The 26,624-nt window shown below is 35.0% G+C and overlaps 2 protein-coding genes across 4 annotated transcripts in view; both read right to left on the bottom strand.

Annotated features, from left to right (window-relative positions):
- Nucleotides 1-3,475: 3,475 nt before the first annotated feature.
- On the bottom strand, nucleotides 3,476-13,252 carry LOC128224090 (ectoine dioxygenase-like). 3 transcript variants are annotated; one of them, XM_052933745.1, is made up of 9 exons: nucleotides 13,175-13,252; nucleotides 12,304-12,355; nucleotides 11,435-11,512; nucleotides 10,362-10,472; nucleotides 10,008-10,099; nucleotides 8,689-8,779; nucleotides 8,099-8,228; nucleotides 4,461-4,612; nucleotides 3,476-3,989 (listed from the first exon to the last, which is right to left on the bottom strand). In XM_052933745.1, exons 4-9 carry the CDS (start codon nucleotides 10,446-10,448, stop codon nucleotides 3,858-3,860), a joined length of 684 nt encoding a protein of 227 aa, XP_052789705.1. In that variant the 5' UTR covers nucleotides 10,449-10,472; nucleotides 11,435-11,512; nucleotides 12,304-12,355; nucleotides 13,175-13,252; the 3' UTR covers nucleotides 3,476-3,857. The 3 variants fall into 3 exon arrangements, with proteins under 3 accessions (XP_052789705.1, XP_052789704.1, XP_052789706.1); XM_052933744.1 differs by having other exon boundaries at nucleotides 13,169-13,238; XM_052933746.1 differs by having other exon boundaries at nucleotides 13,155-13,178.
- A 5,418-nt stretch (nucleotides 13,253-18,670) lies between these two features.
- Nucleotides 18,671-26,624, bottom strand: part of LOC128224087 (uncharacterized) — a 103,975-nt gene continuing 96,021 nt past the window's right edge. The window contains exons 16-17 of the mRNA XM_052933742.1: nucleotides 20,956-21,125; nucleotides 18,671-19,877 (exon numbers count right to left, since the gene is read on the bottom strand). Of these exons, the coding sequence (XP_052789702.1) occupies nucleotides 20,968-21,125 (158 nt within the window). The 3' untranslated portion in view covers nucleotides 18,671-19,877; nucleotides 20,956-20,967. The remainder of the gene's footprint in view (nucleotides 19,878-20,955; nucleotides 21,126-26,624) is intronic.

Below are 26,624 nucleotides of genomic sequence, written 5' to 3' on the forward strand. Positions count from 1 at the left end.
TAACCTACACACCACGGTTCTCTTGTTTCTTCATATGTTGCTATAAGTGCATATTAAGCCACATGAGGCTGAAACTTTCACCCATGTAATTATATACAACCTTAAAATAACTTGTGGTCGAAATGTTAAGGGGACGAAACATTCGGATTTATAACATTTACGCAATACGTACAAATTATGATTTCTAATAAAATTCTAGACAACTGTTGTCAATTTCAGGGGTCGACACTAACCATTTTTCCAAGGGATCCCGAAGGGACACCAACATTTGAAATCAGGTGTCCCTTCCTGAAATTAGGAGTCCCTTCCACTTTTTACATTTTTTCATTGTTGAGCCTGTTTTAATATTAAATTCAACATCCTTTTACTTTTCAATTTGTAATGCAAGTATAAACCACCATAACTATTATACATGTTTTCAGCAGCATGTAATGACAGGTTAGTAGCACTGAATGGCAGTGAGGTATATTTTGGTCTCTAAGTTGGTAGATTGGGTTCAAAAGCGGGAGAATGTCTAAGTCCCTTTTGTTTTCAGTCAAAAACAGAGATGGATACAATGTAAACAAAAACTTGATGTTGTTACTATTTTTAGATTTTTGGAAAATACGCATAAAATACATCATGGTTCAGGGTCTTGTCAAATGTCGGTGCTTTTCATTAAGAAACTGTAGGAATATTACATCTGGCTTGTGAAAACTCCAATCAATATTTAGTAGAGCTGTTGATAAATCAATCAGACTGCCCAACAGTCGTAGTGCATACTGGAAGAGCAGACGACCAAAAATTGTGTATACATGTTAATTTTCGCGCCAAAAAGTCATAAAATTTTATAAATTTATTGAATTAATGAATAAAACCTTGCAAATTTTATTTCTATTATTTTTTATCAAGGCATAAAATATATGTCTTTAAAATTAACAAAGAATATTGATAAGTTGAATGCCAATTAACAAAGAATGCTGAATGTAGGATGCAGTTCTTTTGTGTCGTAAATGTTATTGTAAATACTCAAAAGTCGCATCATATTATATAAAAGGTATCATCAGAGTTGGCATCTTTTGGGGCGGTTCTGACACATAAGCAAAACAATTCCACATAAGTATTTTACCGATAATAAATCTCTGTCAGCTCTGACCTTGTTTAAAATGTAAACAACAAAACGGAAGCGTTAACCTGCATGCGCCTGTGAAATGACCTGTTTATTTATAGATTCATGACGTAACTAGAGTCAAATAGTCAGCTATACTTTCGCTTTGATGAGTCCGATAATGATAATTAATAATATTGTTTTGACATGTGCTGTCAAGAAATTTAGGGAGCCCGAATTTAGGTAATAAAATAATTAAATGCTACTTATTTATTGATATTTAGCGTTTATCAGTCAGAAATTTAAAGTGTCCCGACGGAATACCGGACTTCGAAGTTCAGGTGTCCCTCCTGAAAAACTGGTGTCCTCGGGATCCCGGGACCCCGTTAGTGTCGAACACTGCAATTTGGTATACTTACCACGAAACGTATCCACACATGCGGCGCAACTATTGGTTTCTAGCCAATTTTGTAGGTTGGTCTTCGACCACGACTTTACAAATTCTGGCGCCTCCGCCATCTTGTTGTCAAGGGACGCAACTTCTTCTGATTTGCGGTACCGCGAAACCGACTCGTAATATCGCGAAAATTTGTATCCAAACCAATTCTGTACACGACGTTCGGTAAAATATGTTATATGGATAAAAAAAAACCGGTATTTCACCATCGGGCAGTGAATATAAATGAGCAGATACGGTCAGAAGCAAAAAAGAAAATGACGCCCCCCTATAGAAGCGAAATTGGACTTATCACCACCCCCTACAGTAGCAAATTAAGAAAAAGACCTACCCCCTACAGAATTTCTTTATTTTGCCGTCCTGGGGTGGGACATATGTTTAACTGGAATAGCCCTTATAAAACTTGTTAACTTTATAATGTTTACGCTTTGAAATTTGGTATGTCAATCAAACATTTTGAAAATTAGAATACTGTTTTTCAATGGTTTTACATTTGAACACTTAACTTTGTTCGGACGACCGAACATTTTGTATCAATTTCAAGTTTTGATTTTAGTTTGACCATTTTCAAATTGTTAATTACATCGAAATCCTTATTTGCAATTTTCAAGCATTTTGACCACATCCAAATGTTCGGATGACCAAACATTTTCTCTTGGACATTATTTGTTCTTGAGCTTTTATGATAAAGCATTTTAGCACATCCAATTGTTCGGACGACCGAACATTTTCTCTTTGGACATTATTTGTCATGTTATTAGCTTTTATGGTAAAGCATTTTAGCACATGAAATTGTTCGGACGTCCGAACATTTTCTCTTTTGAATATTGTATACTTTATAATTTCATGATTTGAAATTTGGTTGGACAATCAAACATTCGAAAAAATAAGAATACTGTTTTTCATATGTTCTACATTTTGACCACTAAACTTTGTTCGGTCGACCGAACATTTTGTATCGGTTTCAAGTTTCGATTTAAGTTTGACTATTTTCAAATTGTTAAATACATCAAAAATTTTACTCTCAATTTAAAAACTTTTTGACCACATCCAATTGTTCGGACGACCGAACATTTTGTATCAATTTCAAGTTTCGATTTTAATTTGACTATTTTCAATTTGTTATCATTACTGAACATTTTGTGAATTGATAGTTTTGAATAGTTTAAATTCTGTCTTGTTATTTTTTTCATTTGTTCGGTCGACTGAACATTTTCTTATATTTGACTCTTTTGGATGGAATAATGCTATAAAATAAAAGAAATTAACTTTTTTTGTTGTTGTGTTGGTTCTATTTTTTAGTAAAATATGTTTAAAAAGGGAATGCATTATGCAGAAAACCTGTCTGTGAATTGGAATCGATTGGACGATCCCTTTTTAAATTGGACGAGCTTACATGTATCAACATGTATCATCCAACTCTGATAGGACGTTAGTTGGGCTGAAGAATGCATGATCTTATGAATTAACACATTGATCTGGTAAAATAATTATTTAAACTACGAGTAGGTTCTTAAATGTGATTAGTTTGAAGAATTTAGTACATTAACAACAATCTGACGAGGTATTTGATATCATCTGACGGAGTATTCTCTTTTTAAAAAGCAAGCCTAAACGCATGTAGTTTTACATATGATTAAGGAAATGATGTTATAATCTTTGTTATTAATAACGTGAATTTATTAACGTTTAAACAGTATCCCCAAGCCTAACGCGAAATTATACCAAGCAACCTGTAAATCCTTTCCGAAAACATTGGTTATGCAATAATTCTTTAAACTGTTTTTAATACCATTTTTTCACATTAAGCAAACATTTCTATACTAAGTTTTTCAAATGATGACACTTGGTCAGAATAGGAAATGGTGTTAATAGTTTTAATTAAGGTTGTATCTTTTTGCTACCTAATTGAAGTATTATCGATGAGTAGATGTGAGGTCGTCTGGAAAATTCCAATCCATCTTGGGCATCCTTAAGACCCAGACTAAGAAATGCATTTAAACATAAGAAAACAACAACAATTTATGTCAATAATTTATGTAGCTTTTTTTCGAATTTTATAACAATTAAATCTGCTATTTGCAAAACGGTTAATTAAAAATGGCCTGATGTGTTATTTTTGCAATGAATTATTCTAAACATACCAAGCTGAAAAATAACGTTTTCATTTATTTTCCAAGTATTATTGCTACATCTCTTCTAGCATACATTCATCGAATTGCTGTGATGAATATACAGGGACATATGCTAAATTGACAGATTGTGGACTGCTAAAAGTAATAGAACCAAGCAAGATTCAATCGAAGTAGATTGTCATTCTTTCCCCTCTTCTGTGTTCTGTTTGAATGGCAGATCGTCTAACACATCTGTTTCTGGATTGTAAAATAGCTTCTCCTCATCGTTCGGTTGAAACTGCTTGCAGTCCAGAATCGCTGAATCAGGAACCTAAACATAAAATGGGCCTGTATGTGTCTATGTATCGCATATACCAACAATGATATTAAAACATAACATGGTACAAATGTGTATAACAAACGTTACGGAAAGGATAACATACCGGACCTCTTCCTTGTATTCTTATATATTGTAACAATGCCGAGCTATGAGGAAAGGGCTTGAGCTAATCGCAGATTTGTCGTAGGGCATTTTGCTTGCATGTTTTATCATTGATATCGATTGCCTTGTAATGGTTGTTTACTTAAAAACTCATAACGAACACAAATTCCCTATTCGCACAATTTTGGTTTCTGTATTTAAAGTTTCTGATACACACCCTTCTATCTAAACATTAACGCTGACTGATTTTGCATTCTTCCAGGTTGTAAATATTATCTTAAAACAAAACAGTATATAGTTTCAATTAACATTTATAAATATATCACTAGCCAGTGCAGATATTTGATTCATTGTTTATACCGTATCCAATGGGGTGTACAATGACGGTTTATGATTGGTCAGTGGTGCATTGGTCACACTGCTGTACGCACACAGGAACGCCCATCGCCGTTCAGCACTAAGGTTTTCACTGCTACAGTGAAGTAAGTTGCAGTCAAAGAATAGCACGTCTCCTGTAAACATATGGTGTACCGAGTGCGTCAAAAGTCAATTAAAGCGACAATAGATACGAAATAGAGCTGCATTTATGAATATAAAGGTGTATTTCTATATATAGGCATCAATTTCTTAAAGGTACTCGCTCATGTGTTTGGACTAACAATAGTTCTCCAGGTAGTGCATCTTAAAACAGTATTGTATCGTTATTTTCCTATATGATTTCGAAACTGCAGCAAAAATACAGTTTAAAAGTATACTATTTAGAGTATATTCGGTTTAGTTGTGTACAAGGCCACGCCAATAGAGTCAAGAAATAATTACAAACACGACGCCTAAACCATAGCGGCAACAGAACGTAACGAAAGCGATGGATGTTTTGACTTGTATCAATAAACATCACGTATTAACGTCATTCAACTAATCACGCAACGACAAAGCAGTTATTAACGCTAATGAAAATTGTTGTCTTCATGTACGATATTTAAGCAAATATCAATATTTTGTCCAACTTTTGATTTGTTAGTTTTAACAATTCTAATTATTTGTAACACATGATTGCGTTATACAAAAACAAATGCATTTTAACAAAACTTGAGCGATTCCTTGAAATAAAAAAGGTTTAGTTATATGAAATAAATATATGTGTACGTATGTATTAAGAATTACACGTCTCTTGTATGTTATACCATTAAAGGGGGTCCTCTTAATATAAAAGTGCCCCTCTGAATTAGAAAAAAGCACATATGAATTTAGAGGTTCAATTATGTATTAAGGAAAGCAGCAAGAAGAAAACGACTTTTGACCCATATGATTCGTAGCCTGTAAACATAAGTATTATGTAATGACTATATAACGTGAACAGTTTTAGCAATATAAAGGCCTGTATTAGCTAGCCTAACGTCTGAATTTAGACATGTGTGAGTTTCGTTTGTGCACACCAAGAACAGAAAAATGGAAATCCTCTGGATACGAAGGCTTCTGTCGGAACACGCGACCACATTTTCGCTTAACACTGTGACAACGTGATTGACTAAGCTTTATTTGATATTAGTTCCGTCACAAGTGTAGAATTAACTGAATGAGTTGTAACTTTCTTTACTTCTGGACTAGTCATCGAGAACAGAACGATCCGCGTGAAGAAATAATTGCTTAGTACGTCGAAGTCATAAAAGTGTACTATGTGTTATTGTTTTATTTCTTTGGATAAAGGAATATAAGAGGTTTCTAATTTACCTAAGTTAAAACATAGAAAAGTTATAAAATAGTTTTCACGTTAGTATTATGTGGAAATTAATAACAGAAAATGTGGCAAACGTGTCATTGTACAAATATTAAATGTTTGTTAAGGTTTCAGAACTATTTGCTTTTTCACATTCTCGGTACACAGGGCGTACAGTATAAACCCGCTCTACTGTGGAACAGAATATACGCGTTCTACAGTTTACACGCGTTCTACAGTATATACGCGTTCTACAGTATACACGCGTTCTACAGTATATACGCGTTCTACAATGTTTCTGCATTCTACAGTATACACGCGTTCTACAGTATACACGCGTTCTACAGTATATACGCGTTCTAGAGTGCACACGCGTTCTACAGTTTACACGCGATCTACAGTATACACGCGTTCTACAGTATACACGCTTTCTACTGTATACATGCATTCTACAGTATAAACGCGTTCTACAGTATACACGCGTTCTACAGTATACACGCGTTATAGAGTACACATGCGTCCTAAAGTATACATGCGTTCTATAATGAATACGCGTTCTACAATATTCATGCATTCTACAGTATATACGCGTTCTACAATATACACACGTTCTACAGTATACACGCGTTCTATAGTATATACGCGTTCTACAGTTTGCATGCGTTCTACTGTGTATACGTGTTCTACAGTATATATGCGTTCTATAGCATACACGCGTTCTATAGTAAACACGCGTTCTACAGTATACACGCGTTCTACAGAATACACGCGTTCTATAGAATGCACGCGTTCAACAGTATATATGCGTTCTACATTATACACGCGTTCTACAGAATACACGCGTTCTACAGTATGCACGCGTTCAACAGTATATATGCGTTCTACATTATACACGCGTCCTACAGTATATACGCGTTCTACAGTATATACGCGTTCAACAGAATATACGCCTTCTACAGTATGCACGCGTTCTACAGTATATACGCTTTAAACAGAATAGACGTCTTCTACAGTATATACGCGTTCTACAGAATAAATGCCTTCAACAGTATATACGCGTTCTACAGTATACATGCCTTCTACAGTATACACGCATTCTACAGTGTGCACGCGTTCTACAGTACATATGTGTTTTATAACGTACATGCGTTCTATAGTATATACGCGTTCTACAGTATACACGCGTTCTACAGAATACACGCATTCTACAGAATACACGCGTTCTATAGTATACACGCGTTCTACAGTATTTACACGCGTTTTACGGTATATACGGGTTCTACAGTATACACGCCTTCTACAGTATCAACGCGTTCTGCAGTATACATGCGTTATAAAGTATATACGCGTTCTACAATATCCACGCGTTCTACAGTTTACATGCGTTCTACAGTATGCACGCATTCTACAGTATATATGCGTTCTACAGTATACATACGTTCTACAGTATACACGCGTTCTACAGTATAGACGCGTTTTTATAGAAAACACGCGTTCTACAGTATTTACGCGTTCTACGGTATATACACGTTCTACAGTATACACGCGTTCTACAGTATTTACACACGTTCTACGGTATATATGGGTTTTACATTTTACCCGCGTTCTACAGTACCAACGCGTTCTTCAGTATATATGCGTTCTACAGTATACAGGCGTTCTACAGTATCCACGCGTTCAACAGTATATACGCGTTCTACAGTATATATGCGTCTACAGTTTATACGCATTATAAAGTATGCACGTGTTCTACCGTATACACACATTCTACAGTATACATGCGTTATATTATATATAAGCGTTCTGCAATATCCACGCGTTCTACAGTTTACATGCATTCTACAGTATACACGCGTTCTACAGTATATACGCGTTCTACAATATCCACGCGATCTACAGTTTGCATGCGTTCTACAGTATACACGCGTTCTAGGGTATAAAGGCGTTCTACAGTATACACGCGTTCTACATTATACACGCGTTCTACAGTATACACGCATTCTACAGTATATACGCGTTCTTCAGTATACACGCATTTTACAGATTGCATGCGTTTTAAAGTTTATACGCGTCCTACAGTATACACGCGTTCTACAGTATATATGCGTTCTACAGTGTATATGCGTTATACAGTATACACGCGTTCTACAGTGCATATTGCGAACAGTATTCACGCGATCGGTGAAAGCTCGATAATCATCTGCCTTTTACAAAGTTGGTTAAGATGTCGTAAAGCATATCCTCGATTTGTTAAAACTCAAAACCAAAGTGGTCACGCAACCTGGATCCATCTCCACGTATTCCTTAGGGCAGCACTTTTCAATGACTTCAATCCTATCTAAATCAGCACCAACTTGGTATCCTTGCTTCTTGTGGTTGATTCTTCCGCACAAATGGGAACCCTTCAATACCTGCGATGTATTTGAAAATCGTTTCTTGCAATTATAACATTAAAATAAGAATGTAAACTAAGGTATTAATTGAAAACAATATGTGTTATAGACTTGTACTACCGCTTTAGTGTGACAGCAAAATGATCATTATCGTTTTCATTGGTTTGTGTGCGTGTGTGTGTGTGTGGGTATATGTATATGTGTGTGTGTGTGTGTGTGCGTGCGTGCGTGCGTAATTTCGCGCATATGTGCGTGTGTGCGTGCGTGCGTGCGTGCGTGCGTGCGTGCGTGCGTGCGTGCGTGTGTGTGTGAGATACAGAGAGACAGACAGACAGACGGACGGACGGACGGACGGACGGACGGACGGAGAGAGAGAGAGAGTTTCTTCGTCTTCTGCTATATACCGGTGATTATAATTACATGCGTCTACTTACTGGTCATGCAAAATCAAAACAACGTGCATATACAACAATTGTACCTGCAGACATCCGTTTTCTTTCTTGCACGGATCAACAGCTATGAAAACTGTCATCATGTTTGGGAACAGGAATCCGAAGTTATACCAATATCTGGATAAAAGTATTAGAACAATGGTCAAGGTTCACGTGGTTAGTGGGAAGCAGTGTATTGTTTCTAAGTTATTATGACGGAATTAAACATAGTGGTGTCATGGTTACTTGTTACTCCAGTAGAACTACGACCCGCATGTTGTAAGGCGATAGTGATGGCATGGTTACTTGTTACTTCAATAGAACAGCGGTCAACATGTTGTAAGGCGATATTAATGTCATGGTTATTGTTACTTCAATAGAACAACGACCCACATGTTGTAAGGCGTTATTAATGTCATGGTTACTTGTTACTTCAATAGAACTGCGGCAGACATGTTGTAAGGCGATAGTGATGGCATGGTTGCTTGTTACTTCAATAAAGCAGCGACCCACATGTTGTAATGCGTTTTTAATGTCATGGTTACTTTTTATTTCAATAGAGCAGCGGCGAACATATTGTAAGGTGTTATTAATGTCATGGGACCTTGTTATCTCAATAGAACTGCGATCCACATGTTGTAATGCGTACTGAAGGTAATGGGTACTTGTTATCGCTATGGAACTGCGGCCCAGATAATGTTATACGTGTTTAAGGTAATTGGCACTTGTTACTGCAATAGAACTGCGATCCACATGTTGTAATGCGTGCTTAAGGTAATGGGTACTTGTTATCGCTATGGAACTGCGGCCCAGATAATGTTATACGTGTTTAAGGTAATTGGCACTTGCTACTGCAATAGAACTGCGGCCAACATGTTGTAATTCGTGTTTTAGGTAATGGGTACATGTAACCGCAATAGAACTGCGAACCACATGTTTTTATGTGTGTTTAAGGTAATGGGTACTTGTTATTGCTATAGAACTGCGGGCCACAGGTTGCAATGCGAGTTTAAGGTAAAGGGTACATGTTACCGCAATATAACTGCGGCCCACATGTTGTTATGCGTGTCAAAAGTCATGGGTACATTCAAAGTAGTGACTCCTGAAGTCAGATACCTAATGCAAGAATGCACCTTAAATGCAGCTACCGGCCAAACGTCAAGCGTTTACGTGGTATATCGCTTAGTTTAATTAAATTTAAAACGCTGTTGAATTTGGAGGCCGGAGTAGCCAGTGAAAACCGAACTTATCCGACTTGGTGACCACAAACAAAACTTATGTGCATCCAGGGGCGCATGTTGTGTTCAGAATCGTGTGCGCTAACCGCATAACTAACTCATAAATATTGTACGTATTTTTCGTTTACCCGTAATCTTGGTGCCAAATGAATTTGCCTCCCGTTTTTGGCTGCTTCATCATTAGTTTTGTATGGTAATGGTATACTTCCTCGCCCAAAATCTAAAACATATTTGTTTGATATATAGATGATTGATTGGTTGATGCAAGGTTGGGGGGGGGGGAGCATCCACATGTGTTGTGGTAAAATCATATTTAACCTTCTATTAAAACGAACTCCAGAAATCATCGAATAAAACATTTTGATTGATCGCCCATTGTAGAAATCAATACTATCCCTTAAAGATAATGCGATTGGCAAATAATGTAAATGGGGATTCATACTAGGTTATTACATTACATCGCATGTATGATAGTATAATACCTTTTCACAAGCAGTTACGATCCTGCTGCTCCTTGCAACCATTCCTGTGACGTCATTTCCGGGATGCCACCATAAAACCATATTCATTGCACCGCCTTCACCGTCCTTTGCCTGACAAGTAAATAACACATTATGTTATCAAATATCATCCAAAACTGAAATAAAAACGAAACAAACGCAATTTATATATGTTTCATATTTGGAGCGCCTATAATGTCTCCAATAAAAATCACCATGAAATTTGACCTATTGACCCTTAAGTCAACAAAGAGTATACACTGACCATTACATATGTGCCTACCAATTTTGAAGAGTCTACACCATGTCGTTGAAAAGTTATAGATCGGAAACGAAAGCGACAGTATTTTATCTCAGTAAGGCTTTTTATGACCTTGGCATTTAAGCGTTTTCCTTTGACATTTATGGGAAAGACGCTACTAATGTTGTTAGGACTTGTGTCCATCCCTTTTGATTTTTGTATACTATTTATCCAAAATTGAATAAAAAGCAAAGCTAAACGCATATTATATGTGTTTCATGTCTAAAGAGCCCCTACTGTCTTCAGTAAAAATCACCATGACAAATATAAATATCTTAAAACGTCAATTACTGTCATCCAGCTATTTGCCGTCGGAAGATATATATTAATATATGTATATATTAACACTTTGATTGCTAAAGTACATTCTTTTATTTTGTTTAGTAGCATGGTTCATATTTGTTTTGTTTTCTGATATCGGGCATGTTATAGTCTGTACACAGATAGTATTTACAATTATTTTCATGGTTTCCAAGACCTTTGTTCGGAAATCTGTATAAAATCTTATAAATACAAATACAGTTGGCTCGTTCAGAACAGCACATTGGATCTCAAAATTCAAAACCTAAATTGTCTTCCTTATCGTTCTAAACATAACATGCCTAACACTGCTTTAATAGCTATGAGTTTAACTCCTTGTTTGTCTGACCAAAACCCAACGAGTGTTAGGACTCATTCCTTGGCGCTGTTGTTGAGACTGTTTATTAGGTATTTTTACTGATAAAATAATGATCATATTTATGCAATCTCTTACTCCATATCCATAGGATGCGATGTTCCCATCTATAATCGCCTTTCTATGTGTGTTATTTCTTCTTTGTTGAACATCTGACTGGAACATTTACATTTATACATTAAGTGAAGACCGTCTTAGGCACTTATAATGACACTCTTATTCAAAATCAATATACAGTCGAATCTCGTTGGCTCTAACTGCCAGGGACCAGCGAAAATACTTTGAGCCTCGGAAAATTCGGGCAAAGTGGGATTGTTTACCTACAGTATAATGAAATCGGTCCTTTACATCTAGTTCGAGCCAACTTGGAATTCGAGTCAAGCGAGTTCCAGCCAACGGGGTTCGACTGTATACACATGTATAACAAACATAAATTCGGAGTGATCAACCGTTCACTACAATAATGCATTTATGGAAAATACTTATTACTGATTACACGACTGTAACCGTGAATTTGATAGCTGAACACACAAAACAATTAAATGATTGTGCTAAAGATAACTGTTATCTACGATCTTCTCATAAGGTTGAAATACCGTGTTTTCTGCACCTTTATTTCAAATTAAACGCGTATCCATTGTTTTCGACATTTATTTAGCCTTTTTCGTATATTAAAGCATTTGTAATCATTACAGTAAATCTTGTTTGGAAGTAATAGTGCATTTTTAAAGGATGACTGCACCTTCTTTTAAAAATACGGCATATCTTCTAACAGGGGAGAACCCATTAACCAAATTACGTGTTTGTATATGTGTTTGTGTTTGCCCGTGTTGACTTCCAGCGGTTCTATTCAAACGAATAAATCAAATTCGTTATTGTTTTGAACTTATTCAATGTATTAAGTTTACACGGTAATCATTGAATAAACAGCTTTAAGATCAACTTACGTTACTTTCACATATCCGTTTTTCTTGTAGTCATCAAGCATCTGCTCAGAAACTGCAAATTGTCCATACTCTTCATCATTAAATATAGCTTATGTTATTTAATGTATGGATCAACCTTTAAGTATTACTAGGAATCTTGAAAATGCTTCGTTGTTGATGTTGATGATGATGATGATGATGATGATGATGATGATGATGATGATGATGATGATGATGATGATGATGATGATGATGATGATGGTGGTGGTGGTGGTGGTGGTGGTGATGATGGTGCAGGTGGTGATGATGATGATAATGATGATGATGGTGATGATGATGATGATGATGATGATGATGATGATGATGATGATGATGATAATGATGGTGGTGGTGATGATGATGATGATGATGATGATGATGATGATGATGATGATGATGATGATGATAATGATGATGATGATGATGATGATGACGGTGGTGATGATGATGATGATGATGATGATGATGATGATGATGATGATGATGATGATGATGATGATGATGATGATGATGATGATGATGATGATGATGATGATGATGATGATGATGATGATGATGATGATGATGATGATGATGATGATGATGATGATGATGATGATATTGATGATGATGATGATGATGATGATGATGATGATGATGATGATGATGATGATGATGATGATGATGATGATGATGATGATGATGATGATGATGATGATGATGATGATGATGATGATGATGATGATGATGATGATGATGATGATGATGATGATGATGATGATGATGATGATGATAATTATGATGGTGATGGTGATGATTTACGTATAAACATGTTGTGCTTAAATAGCAATTACAATAAAAATCTCACTGTAACCTTCCATTTTCTTGCACTGACAATTAATCACACAAATGAATTCAGATGATATTTCACATTTATCAGTTCAGATACCAGAGTAAAGCGATACGTGAACTGAATACGAACCATACTATGCCATATCGCCTTTATTTTGACAAGTATCGACAGGATGACAACATAATCAGATAATGTGAATGACTGTACAACTATAGGACACTTTGCCGGACAGAATAGCCTACTGTGCGTCAAATATACTGCGACAAAGGACAAACAATCTTTAAGGACCCTCACAATATAACGAAAAACAAACAAACAAAAAAAATATTTGAGCTTCGATATGCTTCCGTTGCCGTATAATGTGAATTATTGTGATTATGCTGTCGGTCCTTATACATATAAACAGAAGAAAGCCTACCACTATATCGAGGCCTACAACTTCTTCGTGTCTGGATGCAGAGAAAGAGCATTGGACATTAACTCGTAAGTGAGGAAATATTTCTGCGATAGTGCGCAATGTGTGTAGGCATTGTGGACAGAACTGAACTCTTTCATTAAATGTTTCACTAGCACAAAACTACTAAAAAGGTTAAATAAGCATAGATTTCTGTCATGGGTTTTCCAAATAGAATTAGAACGATGATAGGACACCATAGCGGGCAATGCAGGGCCTTTTAATGTAATTCGGTCCTTAAAACCCAAGTAAAAGACGTGCAATGCAGTGTTTATATGTTTACACGAGGTCGGCCTAGGCCTCCACTAATAGGTGTAACATTCACCAGGTGCCCAGGTACGTCCATGCTCTACACAGTCATTGCATATAAAAAGCATAACTTTTCGTAGCTGAATAACCGTTATTTGATTTCAGAACCTGTTTTGTTAGTATAACGTTGCTTCTGTTAGAAAGTTCATCTACACAAATGCGACAATCGGGTATTGTGAAGCATTCATATTGCTTGTATTTTGGGATGTATTCGATGGTATGTTCTACAAATAATTTCGACTATAACTCGACGGATGTTGTAACTTGACTAAATCATATCAAGATTCATCGCTTTTCACATGTTATCCAATGCCTGATTGAAAAGCCAGCGACGAATTTTGAATGCCCGACAAACGATTAAATTGATATCATTTAAAAAGATATTTGAACTAACAAACTTTACATAAAAATGAATTTAAATAAATATTAAATTTCTTGTTGTTTTTTTCAAATCAAATAATGAAACACGCTTTATCCCAATTGTATTTGCTCTGGTAAACATATTAAATATCGGTGAAGCATCCAAAACCCTCTCGAAGGTATCAACATTTTCTGGGCTACAAGGCTTTATTTTACCTCTTACATCTTTTGAAGCAAAAATGTCTAGGTTTTGTCACAACCTTGGTGTCGTCGGTGGCGTCGTTAAGCAAACCTTAAACAATGACATCGATTATATCTCAGTGTTCAACATTAGTACACATATTACCCGAGCAAGTATGCAAGTGTATATCAATAATAAGCACCAATTATCTGACTTTATAACAATGTTCAGGTAATGCATCTATTTCGAATTAAGCAAACAGACAAACGTTGGTGTTGTTCCCTTAAAACCGAGATCGGACGTGCAATTACCCATTCTGCAATATTTCAAGACGTAAAGGGACTGTAAGTAATAGTTATGCGGTGTTATATTAGCATATATTTCCGTTTGTAGGTGGTTTATTTCTTTCTCAAAATAAAATATCTAAAGTTACATGCAATAACATATTTATTAGAAATGTTTAAAGGTATTCCTTTGCATATTTTTTATATTTGCGTATATTGTTGACGTGCTTTGCTTTTAATAGGTGGCAATATATTGGACGTGCTTTGTCAATATTTTTATTTCAAAAGATACTCATAGTAGAGTGTTACAACTTTGAATTCTACTTACGTTACTTTCACATATATGTTGTTCTTGTAGTCATAAAGCCAATATTCAGAAATTGAAACAATGTCATTTAAACTTAAATGTTATTATAATGCATCTATGGCACTTTCGTGAGTAAATATCGTAGAGAATATATTCTTTGTCGTTCAAGAATTTTCTTTTACTACTGTATTGAATATTTTGCAGCTTCCAATAAATTAATGATATCATTCGCGGCTTTGTTAACACGACACTCTTTTATGAATCTAATATACAGTGATTGTTATCTTTAATACAACTAAAAGGGACAAGCCAAGCAGTATAAAATCCAAATATAACTAGTTCAAGATTCTTGTCTTAATTGTATACTTCGTAATCAAATCAAGTCCAGTCAAGACGTTTGTTCTCTCAATTCCATGTCGAACATTAAAGTATTGATAACAAAACTAAAAACAATCAAATCTACTAGCTCATACGAATTAACAAAATATTTGATGTTAACATTTTACCATATAAAAATAATTATGATTTACTTTATCATTTGCATCAAAAATATATAACAGCTTAATGCCACCGTTAGATTAAATTCGCGTTTGTTACAATGGTTCAGTTACTAATTTGAAATGTTAATTCTGACCAGCAACAGTACATGCGTTAGAGAAAGCAAACATATTTACTAACAATTGTTTATCTATAAATAATAACCAAGCATATTTAACATACATAACAATAAATAGTTTTCAACGATTCTGTCTGATAATTAAATCTACAGGTTTGAATTGATTTAATAATATGTGTAATTATGAACAATGTCCTCATTCTGCATATAAAACGTGTGTGTTTAAATATGGTTCAATAAATAACTTTCGCTCATTGTAAAAAAAAGATACTCAAATGAAAAATGAAAATTTTAGATTGCTGCATATATGCCATTTCCTTTTATTGACTGTTATCAATTCATCGAACAGATTTAACATCAACCAACAGTAGACTAATCAAAACACTTATTGCTGATAGTGTTCTTATTATTAGATACATATTTTAATTGTAGAACATTCTCACACTTTTTAACATACTATATAACTACATGACATATCATATATACTTCAACCAAATACACTTTAAATAATGAAATAAAAAATAAACTTTCCAATTTTTGGACTTGTCAGACATACAAAAGTACACAATAATACAAACATATTATTTGGGATTTTTATTTTGTTTTAATGTTTGCGCTCCTTTCGGATCCAGTTGGATCTCAGAGATCAATTGGTAATTTAAAATTAACATCATCTCTCCAAAATAATTATGTCCCATTATAGTGTGTACATGATATTAAATATGTGTGGATGTATTTTATTCTGTAAAAAATATATTACAACAAAGGTGGCTGTATTAGGCAAACAATGATGCTGCATATTGGATATACAGCCCAAGGTGTTACTTATGATTATCACAGTCGAACATATACTGATTGGGAGAAACATATTCAACCCGTAGAGGCACCTGCTTATTTATATGATACATAAACACAACTACATTTCAATAGAGACTACGGTTTTACATCATACGGGTATAATAATATTGAAATAACAATGCCAGTCACATATTGATGATAAAAAAAGATCTATAAATATTGGAGTATAATCAAGGTTTGGATTTTCATTATGTAACACATTACATTACATATCTAATACGTATACGCACTCAAATATTGCTTGGATGCACGAAGAATATATGACAACATTTCCTTTTAGAGTGTTGTCGAAACTCAAAATTAAAATAAGATAAAGATCAGGGACCAAAAAAAATTTTTTTATAAGTTTTGTCCAATTTCTTGTTACATTAGCATTTGACAAGGTTTCGCTCATAAGTTGGTATTACTGACGGTCGCCGCCAGCACGTAAGTGTACACCGATATTTAACAGCAACATAATTAAATTTAATGCTATAACATATCTAACAGATGGAGACGAACATATTACCATCATGTTGGTTGTTCGAATTGGTTGCTTCCGATCGCGACTCATTGTCGTTATTGCTATTTATAAGATAGTTGTTGGTCCGTTGGTTGGATTGTAAGCCCTCTCCATCATTTTCACTTGTCGCTGCAGCATTCGATTTGTTCGGTTCTGATTTCGACCGATTGTCATTATTGTCAGGTATCTGGTAAAAAATAATGTAATTCCATAACATATGGAAACTGTAATGAGCATCATGTTACCTGTATCTTTTTAATTGAACATGTCGAGGAAGAGAACTTGTCGGCAGTAATGATGCAATCATCGGAAATGTTATAAGCAGGATCTGTTTACAAGATGAATTTAGCTTCGGTCAGGCGATTATAATCAATTTCGTTATCCTATATAACTTTTGGAATAAATATGAAATTATGCGCATAAAAACTAGTTTTAACCTCAGTGTTGCAGCGACTCGTGTTTCAAGAACGGTTGCAAAAGTGTTATCCATAATTTTATAGGTCAAGCTATAATGATGCACGTTCGGCTGTTTGAGGGTTTTTACCGTGTGTGTCTCTGGTGCTGGGTGCTGGTGCTGGGTGCACGCCATTATCAAGTACCTATTAACGGAGTTAGTAGTTTAACAGTAAGCTTGTTTCTGCCGTTTTCATTGTTCTATTTTAGGACAAAAGCAAAACTATTTAAAAATGTCATAATTTCTGTTACAACAATAAACAATTTCATTACATCATGGATGAAAAATAATGTTTATTGTTACAAACAGGTTAGAAAGATAAGCTGTCACTTCAGGTCTCACAAAAATCGACAGTATCATGTAAACAACGTTATGTGGTGAGTGTTTCTATTTTAAGAATCGTTTGAACAGTTGTTTTAATTGTATGTTTTGAGGATAAAAGCAAAACTAATCGAATAAGTCATGGCCTTTGTCTTTCTAAGTTCCAGCCATATGCCACAACATGTATGCATTCTTTTAGTCATCACAAATGTTTTTTTAATAGCTTTGCAAATTAAAACTTAAACGATGTTATTTCATCATGGATAAAAAGTAGTGTGTACTTTAACAATCAGGTTTAACAAGAATATGTGTCTCATCAGGTTTCACAATAATCGACAGTATCATGTAAACCACGCTTTGTGGTTAGTGTTTCTATATAAAGAAACGTTTTTGTATCAAGATACTGAATTTCCTCCAAACAGTTTGACTACATGCAAGCAGATATCGGCTTATCACAACGAAACGTGTCTAACTATTGAACATTGTTACCCAACACTATATTTTAAATATAATATATTTGTATTTTAACCATCCACTTTGCTTAACTGACCTTATATTATCTTCGATACACTAATCTGTTTCAGTAAATTTACAGATGAATTATTTGGTATGCATTTATAGAACCTAGGACTATATTAGCACTGAAATTACGATTAAAGTCATAATTTTGTCATTTGGGAAATGTTACATGCTTTGTTGACATGGACGTTGGTAATTTAAAGCAGATGAATATAGGTTCAAAGAAGCCAAAGGTGAATTTTATAGTTTTTTCATAGTCTTTATAGTTTCTCTTTATCTACTGTACAATGCAGATCAGCAGAAGACAGACACATGTTAACAATGTTATAGGCCTCCCTTTCATTGCAGCTAGTCGATTAAAAAACGCCTTGTGATGATGTGTTTGGCGAGCTACAATAACCATATGTATTCGATCGATGTATTCGATAAAATGAAGTGTTACCGTCCAGAAATGAGTAAACAAATATGTCTGGCGATATTTTTATTGATTGGTATATACGAAATCGTTTTATATGCAGGAGCATAATATACATTAATAATACCTTCAGTAATTGTACAAACAATTATTGGTTTTGACCAAGATTGAAATATTTCGATACATGTCACATCAATTCCGAGTTTCATTGATATAAAGAGTAATATCCAAATTGCAATAACTATTGTGATAAATATAAAAGATCAGGTAGGCATTACCTTTCAATGATACCAGTATTTTATGTGTTAACATGGAAGCATTTTTATCTTTATTCCTAATGCAGCTATTTTATTGTAAACGAATAGTAGGTCAGATTCCTTTGAAAGTTGCCCCTCTTGAGATTGATAACATTGTGAAGGTCCTCTGTCAAGATATAACCGATATGAAAGCGTGGTGATATATTGAGTACAAGGAAACTAAACGTAGGCCAAGATTTGTGACATGTTAGTACAGTGCTCATAACTACAAACATAATCAATATCGCTGTCATCGTCGTTGGTGGTATAACAATGTTACGTCGTCGTTGTCGTACTTCAACCTTACTGCGACTCTTGATTTTTGGAACAGGGTAATTATGTTCGTAAAGTACCTTGCATGATTTTTGTTACCAATACATGCCAATAAACTTAGTTTACTCATTATTGTTTGTAAAGAATGGTATATTAACTTCTGTGATCACTCTCATTGGCACGATTTTCCGCAATATTGTCGCGATCTTTTCGTACGAATGAACTAACCAATACACTAACCGGACAGCCTGATATTAACTTACTTTGGCGTAATAATGTTATATTTGCTTCCTTTTGAAAAGAAAACAAATAACAATAACAAACAAAAAAGAATGATGCGAAGATAAAAACTGATCTAATGAAAATAATGAAAACAAATCAAACAAAAAATGAGTATAAAAGAAAATGACCACATATCAAAACTTCATATCCATTAGGGTAGTTGAACACACCTTCAACAGGGTTTATTCATACAGTTATTTGTTGTTGTTTTTATCCGTGAACAGAGAGTTGGGTTCCGAATTGATAAGAACAAAATATTTAAAATTGAACATTGTACCGTGGTGTCATTCAACCTGAAATATAAATAAAATATCGTGTTTCGTGATGAGAGTCAATTTTGCAAGCATCACCATTTACCTCTATTGAAATACAACGGTTGCTTCCGCTGGTGCCGCTTGCGTTGCTGTTGCTTCTACTCGAGCTACTCCTACTACTATTTCTACTTCTATTACTTCTAAAGCGGCACCAGCAGAAGCAACCGTTATATTTTAATAGAGATAAATATTTTACTACTACTACTACTACTACTACTGCTTATACTACTACTACTACTACTACTACTACTACTACTACTGCTTATACTACTACTACTACTACTACTACTGCTTATACTACTACTACTACTACTACTACTACTACTGCTTATACTACTACTACTACTACTACTACTACTACTGCTTATACTACTACTACTACTACTACTACTACTACTACTACTACTGCTTATACTACTACTACTACTACTACTACTACTACTACTACTACTACTACTACTGCTTATACTACTACTACTACTACTACTACTGCTTATACTACTACTACTATACTACTACTACTACTACTACTACTACTACTACTTCTACTACTACTACTACCACTACCACTACCACTACCACTACCACTACTACTACTACTACTACTACTACTACTACTACTACTACTACTACTGCTTATACTACTACTACTACTACTACTACTACTACTACTACTACTACTACTACTACTACTACTACTACTACTTCTACTACTACTTCTACTACTACTACTACCACTACCACTAGCACTACCACTACTACTACTACTACTACTACTACTACTACTACTACTACTACTACTACTACTACTATTACTACTACTACTTCTGCTGCTGCTGCTTCTGCTACTACTTCTACTACTACTAATGCTAGTAGTGAAAATATAGCTTCTGTTTCTGCTAATTCTACAACAAATGAATAGTACTACTACAATACTAAGTCAACTTCAACTACTTACATACAAGACATTACGTTTACCTTAAGATTTAAAATTTGCAAATGTATACAAGAATACAAAAAATACAGTTAAACAGAGTTGTGGAAAGGTTTAACTTACTCACACACGCCTCTAGAACTGCTGGCCATGAAAAACCACAGCAAACGGACTTCGCACGCACTTTCCAGCAGTTTCTCTAGAATGATCACACCTTAGACCTTCTCCACACATAGTACCGGCGTATCCTCCACACATTTCACCTTGGCCAGCAGGTTGACCACCGTTTGAAACTGAAACAAATGAGATGCTCTTAGAAGAAAAGAACATAATGAAAAAAAATTGTAATTGTATAGAGTACTCGGTCCTCAAGTATTAGCTATACCTAAATGACACCCTTCACAATGAACCCTTATCCTTATGACCGCCAATCACACCTATAAATACACATCGGAAAAAATTGCCAATTCAACAGCTGATGCGATATTTCTGCTTCACTTCACGCTACTATTCAAAAGCCAAAGCGTTGTTGTGTACTTATAAATTAGAAGCGAACATTCTGGACTACGCTAATCCAATCCGGTAAAAGTTGCAGATAAACTAAACGAATTACAAATCTCAAGTAAATGTTAAACAGTGTTTTACTTCGTTATTTGAAATCGATCATTTGTAAGAAGATTAAAACCACTAAATATATTGGAAAAGTCAAGATGTATGTATATTTAAGATTAAATTTAAATATTTCATGATAACATTTCATGCATGTTTCGTTGTGAGAGATGGGAAATGTGAAAGAGTCAAATGTACCTTGGAGCAAAATGCATGAGTACACACTTTAAACAATCATCCTTATTTCAATAACTTTTAAATCCTTTTCGACTCACCTACAAGGCACATGAGTAAGACAAGTACAATAGAACTCCTCATATTTATGATGTCGTATTATTTAATGAAATAAGTATAGTAAGGGCTACGTTCGTATTTATACATACAGCAATTTCAAAATCGCCGACCGGTTCCCGGATCTAATTACGTCATGCTATTGGTTACTAAATACGTTATATACGTCAACCAGGTTTAACATCAGTTAAATGAACATCTGGGTTCAACCAGTAAATACTTGTTAATAACAACTAACGCATTAGTAATTTATGTATACAAAGTATGCTATTAATGCGAATTGAAGTCATAAATGCCGTTTGTCTCTCGTTAAGTGTCTGTTTGATGTTTGTATTTATGACTTTTTAAATAGGAGCTTGGTAGTTGCCATCATTTATAAACTAATATATACACGCTGTTATATGACGCAACTTAGATAAACATTTAAACTTAGTAAACAAGCCTTTGTTTTACTTTAATTGAGAGAAAACGACAACTGAAATAGCCCATGTTTCTTTACACCAAAAGCTACAAAAAGCAAATAAATGTTCCAAATGATAAATTCATATGAGTACATTTGATGGAAAGTAAAACGTTGTTTAATTAAACATACCTTTTAATTCCTTATAATTTGCTCTTAATTCTGTTTATGATGCTCTGTTGATGATTTGAGTAGTTGTATTAAATCAAATTAAACAAGCAACTCTTATTTACTTCTTGTGATTAATGCCGTTAATTGTGATTCACCTGTATTGTCATGAAAGGTAAAATCTGCGTCTTGGCCAGCGTATTTGTTTACAATATTTAAAAGGTCATCTTGATATTTCTTTTAAAAGAGCTGAGATTCATTTTTCATAGGAATCTTTATTTTAAAATATTGAAATACATAACACACGAATTACATGTTTGTTAGTAAAAATCTAATATATTTTGCCACCTGATATTCGTTCAATACGTTATTAAGTTATATTACTTATAAAATCGTCTGTAACACCATTGTAATTTTAATTTTATTTAATTATTTAGAATTGTAAACGAAAATGAATCTGTTTTGTGTGTAATTTTATAACATAATTAATATGATATTTCCTATACTTACAAAGACGAGAGCGTATGATAATTTCTAAAAAAAAATATTTTCAAAAGATAACCGACTGTAAGACAGATATAACGACAAATAACAAACTAATCGTTCAATATTTCATTTGCTGGTCAGATGCCTTGGTTAATATTAGCTTTCTCGAGTCTCTGTCAGGATGACGTCTAATTGGCCAATGTAAAAGAAGGAGAAGTGTATTATTCAAATAAGTTTCAATAATTTATATTTTCAATCTTTCATAGTCAATTAAACAGTTCAGCTGCCAGCAACTGGGTTTTCTTAATATCAGTAGCAGGGCAGTTTACAATGCATCAGTATTTTGATCATTACTGTTCCATAAGTGCATGGCAAAGCCATTTACGGATTTTTACTTTACTTTTAAATTACATGGTTATCGTGTGTTTCTAATCGAAAGTTATCAAAAAGATCTGGTCAAAAGATCAGATCAAACTAATTGAATTGAAACCAGATTCGGAAAACGCGCCGTTAACAACAGTCGACTAGGGATTTAGGAATAACGAATTCTGACTAATTAAATAAAATAATCCCTAGGATTTTGTCAGCCAACGGCAGTCGTTCTTAGAATTCCTAATCCTCAAAGGCAATACTTTGGTCTAGTAAACAGCACATACTATGCATAAACATCGGGTAATACATACATTTATTAACAAACGGCAGTAACTGTTGTCATGGTGACATCTATTTACTGCCATTATAACTTTTAGATTTTACAATTATCACAAGACGCATACTATACATAACCATAGGAATCCAAATTTTGAACGCGCGGAACGTGCAATGCAAGTAATAAGATGCATTACTTAAATTATTATTCATATTTGCATTTAACAAAGAATATGATAAGTAAGTATAATAAGACTATAAAAACTGGAAATAACATTCATGTTTTGGAAATGCAATGTTGTATCAAAAAGCACTGTGCGGTTTCCAACATAAACACTACGGCGAAAATTAAAGTTCCTTGTCAACAGAGTGTTGCACCTGCATGTATCATTGCGGTCAAAAAAGTCTCTGTCAAACGGAGTCTGATAAAGAGTGTTAAAAGTGTTGCACCTGCATGTATCATTGCTGTCATGAAACAGTCTCAGTCAACCGGAGTTTGATAAATGGTGTTAATAGTGTTGCATACATATGTATCACTGCTGTCAAGAAACAGTCTTAGTCAAACGGAGTCTGATAAATAGTGTTAAGAGTGTTGCACCTGCATGTACCATTGCTGTCAATAAACAGTCTCAGTCAAACGAAGTTTGATAAATAGTGTTAAGAGTGTTGTGTCTGCATGCATCACTGCTGTCAAGAAACAGTCTTTGTTAAACGGAGTCTGATAAATAGTGTTAAGAGTGTTGCGTCTACATGTATCATTGCTGTCAAGAAACAGTCTCAGTCAAACGGAGTCTAATAAATAGTGTTAAGATTGTTGCGTCTGCATGTATCACTGCTGTCAAGAAACAGTCTCAGTCAAACGGAGTCTGATAAATAGTGTTAAGAGTGTTGCGTCTACATGTATCATTGCTGTCAAGAAACAGTCTCAGTCAAACGGAGTCTGATAAATAGTGTTAAGAGTGTTGCACCTGCAAGTATCATTGCTGTCAAGAAACAATTCTCAGTCAAACGGAGTCTGATAAATAGTGTTAAGAGTGTTGCGTCTACATGTATCATTGCTGTCAAGAAACAGTCTCAATCAAACGGAGTCTGATAAATAGTGTTAAGAGTGTTGCGTCTACATGTATCATTGCTGTAAGAAACAGTCTCAGTCAAACGGAGTCTGATAAATAGTATTAAGAGTGTTGCACCTGCATGTATCATTGCTGTCAAGAAACAGTCTTAGTCAAACGGAGTCTGATAAATAGTGCTAAGAGTGTTGCGTTTGCATGTATCATTGCTTTCAAGAAACAGTCTCAGTCAAACGGAGTCTGATAGATAGTGCTAAGAGTGTTGCACCTGCACTTATCATTGCTGTCAAGAAACAGTCTCAGTCAAACGGAGTCTAATAAATAGTGTTAAGAGTGTTGCACCTGCATGTATCATTGCTGTCAAGAAACATTCTCAGTCAAACGGAATCTGATAATTAGTGTTAAGAGTGTTGCGTCTACATGTATCATTGCTGTCAAGAAACAGTCTCAGTAAAACGGAGTCTGATAAATAGTGCTCAGAGTGTTGCGTCTACATGTATCATTGCTGTCAAGAAACAGTCTCAGTCAAACGGAGTCTGATAAATAGTGCTAAGAGTGTTGCACCTGCATGTATTACTGCTGTCATGGCACAGTCTTAGTCAAACGAAGTCTGATAAATAGTGTTAAAATTGTTGCACCTGCATGTACCATAGCTGTGAAGAAAAAGTCTCAGTAAAACGGAGTCTGATAAATAGTGTTAAGAGTGTTGCGTCTTCATGTATCATTGCTGTCAAGAAACAGTCTCAATCAAACGGAGTCTGATAAGTAGTGTTAAGAGTGCTGCACCTGCATGTACCATTGCTGTCAAGAAGCAGTCTCAGTAAAACGGAGTCTGATAAATAGTGTTAAGAGTGCTGCACCTGCATGTACCATTGCTGTCAAGAAACAGTCTCAGTAAAACGGAGTCTGATAAATAGTGCTAAGAGTGTTGCGTCTACATGTATCACTGCTGTCATGAAACAGTCTCAGTCAAACGGAGTCTAATAAATAGTGTTAAAGGTGTTGCACCTGCATGTACCATTGCTGTCAAGAAACAGTCTCAGTCAAACGGAGTCTGATAAATAGTGCTAAGAGTGTTGCGTCTGCATGTATCATTGCTTTCAAGAAACAGTCTCAGTCAAACGGAGTGTGATAAATAGTGCTAAGAGTGTTGCACCTGCATGTATTACTGCTGTCATGACACAGTCTCAGTCAAACGGAGTCTGATAAATAGTGTTAAAATTGTTGCACCTGCATGTACCATTGCTGTCAAGAAACAGTCTCAGTAAAACGGAGTCTGATAAATAGTGTTAAGAGTGTTGCGTCTACATGTATCATTGCTGTCAAGAAACAGTCTCAATCAAACGGAGTCTGATGAATAGTGTTAAGAGTGCTGCACCTGCATGTACCATTGTTGTCAAGAAACAGTCTCAGTAAAACGTAGTCTGATAAATAGTGCTAAGAGTGTTGCGTCTGCATGTATCACTGCTGTCATGAAACAGTCTCAGTCAAACGGAGTCTGATAAATAGTGCTAAGAGTGTTGCGTCTGCATGTATCACTGCTGTCATGAAACAGTCCCAGTCAAACGGAGTCTGATAAATAGTGTTAAGAGTGTTGCACCTGCATGTACCATTGCTGTCAAGAAACAGTCTCAGTCAAACGGAGTCTGATAAAAAGTGCTAAGAGTGTTGCGTCTACATGTATCATTGCTGTCAAGAAACAGTCTCAGTCAACGGTAGTATGCAAAATATTACTAAGAGTGTTGCGTCTGCATGTATCACTGCTGTCAAGAAACAGTCTCAGTCAAACGGAGTCTGATAAATAGTGTTAAGAGTGTTGCACCTGCATGTACCATTGCTGTCAAGAAACAGTCTCAGTCAAACGGAATCTGATAAAGAGTGTTAAGAGTGTTGCATCTACATGTATCATTGCTGTCAAGAAACAGTCTCAGTTAAACGGAGTCTGATAAACAGTATTAAAGGCCAAGTTTAAGCCTTCTATAATTACCCCCCCCCACACCCCGCCCCCCCAAAAAACAACAACAACAACAACAACAACAACAAAACAACAAACAAACAAACAACAACGTGTATTTGTTCACAACCTCTGTTAAATGATTTTAATTTTATTGCCTACATGT

Source organism: Mya arenaria, chromosome 17, assembly GCF_026914265.1.
Source record: "Mya arenaria isolate MELC-2E11 chromosome 17, ASM2691426v1".
Classification (NCBI taxonomy): Eukaryota; Metazoa; Mollusca; class Bivalvia; order Myida; family Myidae; genus Mya; species Mya arenaria.

Coding starts and splice junctions, on each gene's coding strand:
- LOC128224090 (XM_052933745.1), bottom strand. CDS start 10,448: ATGAATATGGTTTTATGGTGGCATCCCGGAAATGACGTCACAGGAATG. Junction 10,100..10,361: donor TCGTAACTGCTTGTGAAAAG/GTATTATACTAT, acceptor AATATGTTTTAG/ATTTTGGGCGAGGAAGTATA. Junction 4,613..8,098: donor ATACGTGGAGATGGATCCAG/GTTGCGTGACCA, acceptor ATATGTTTACAG/GAGACGTGCTATTCTTTGAC.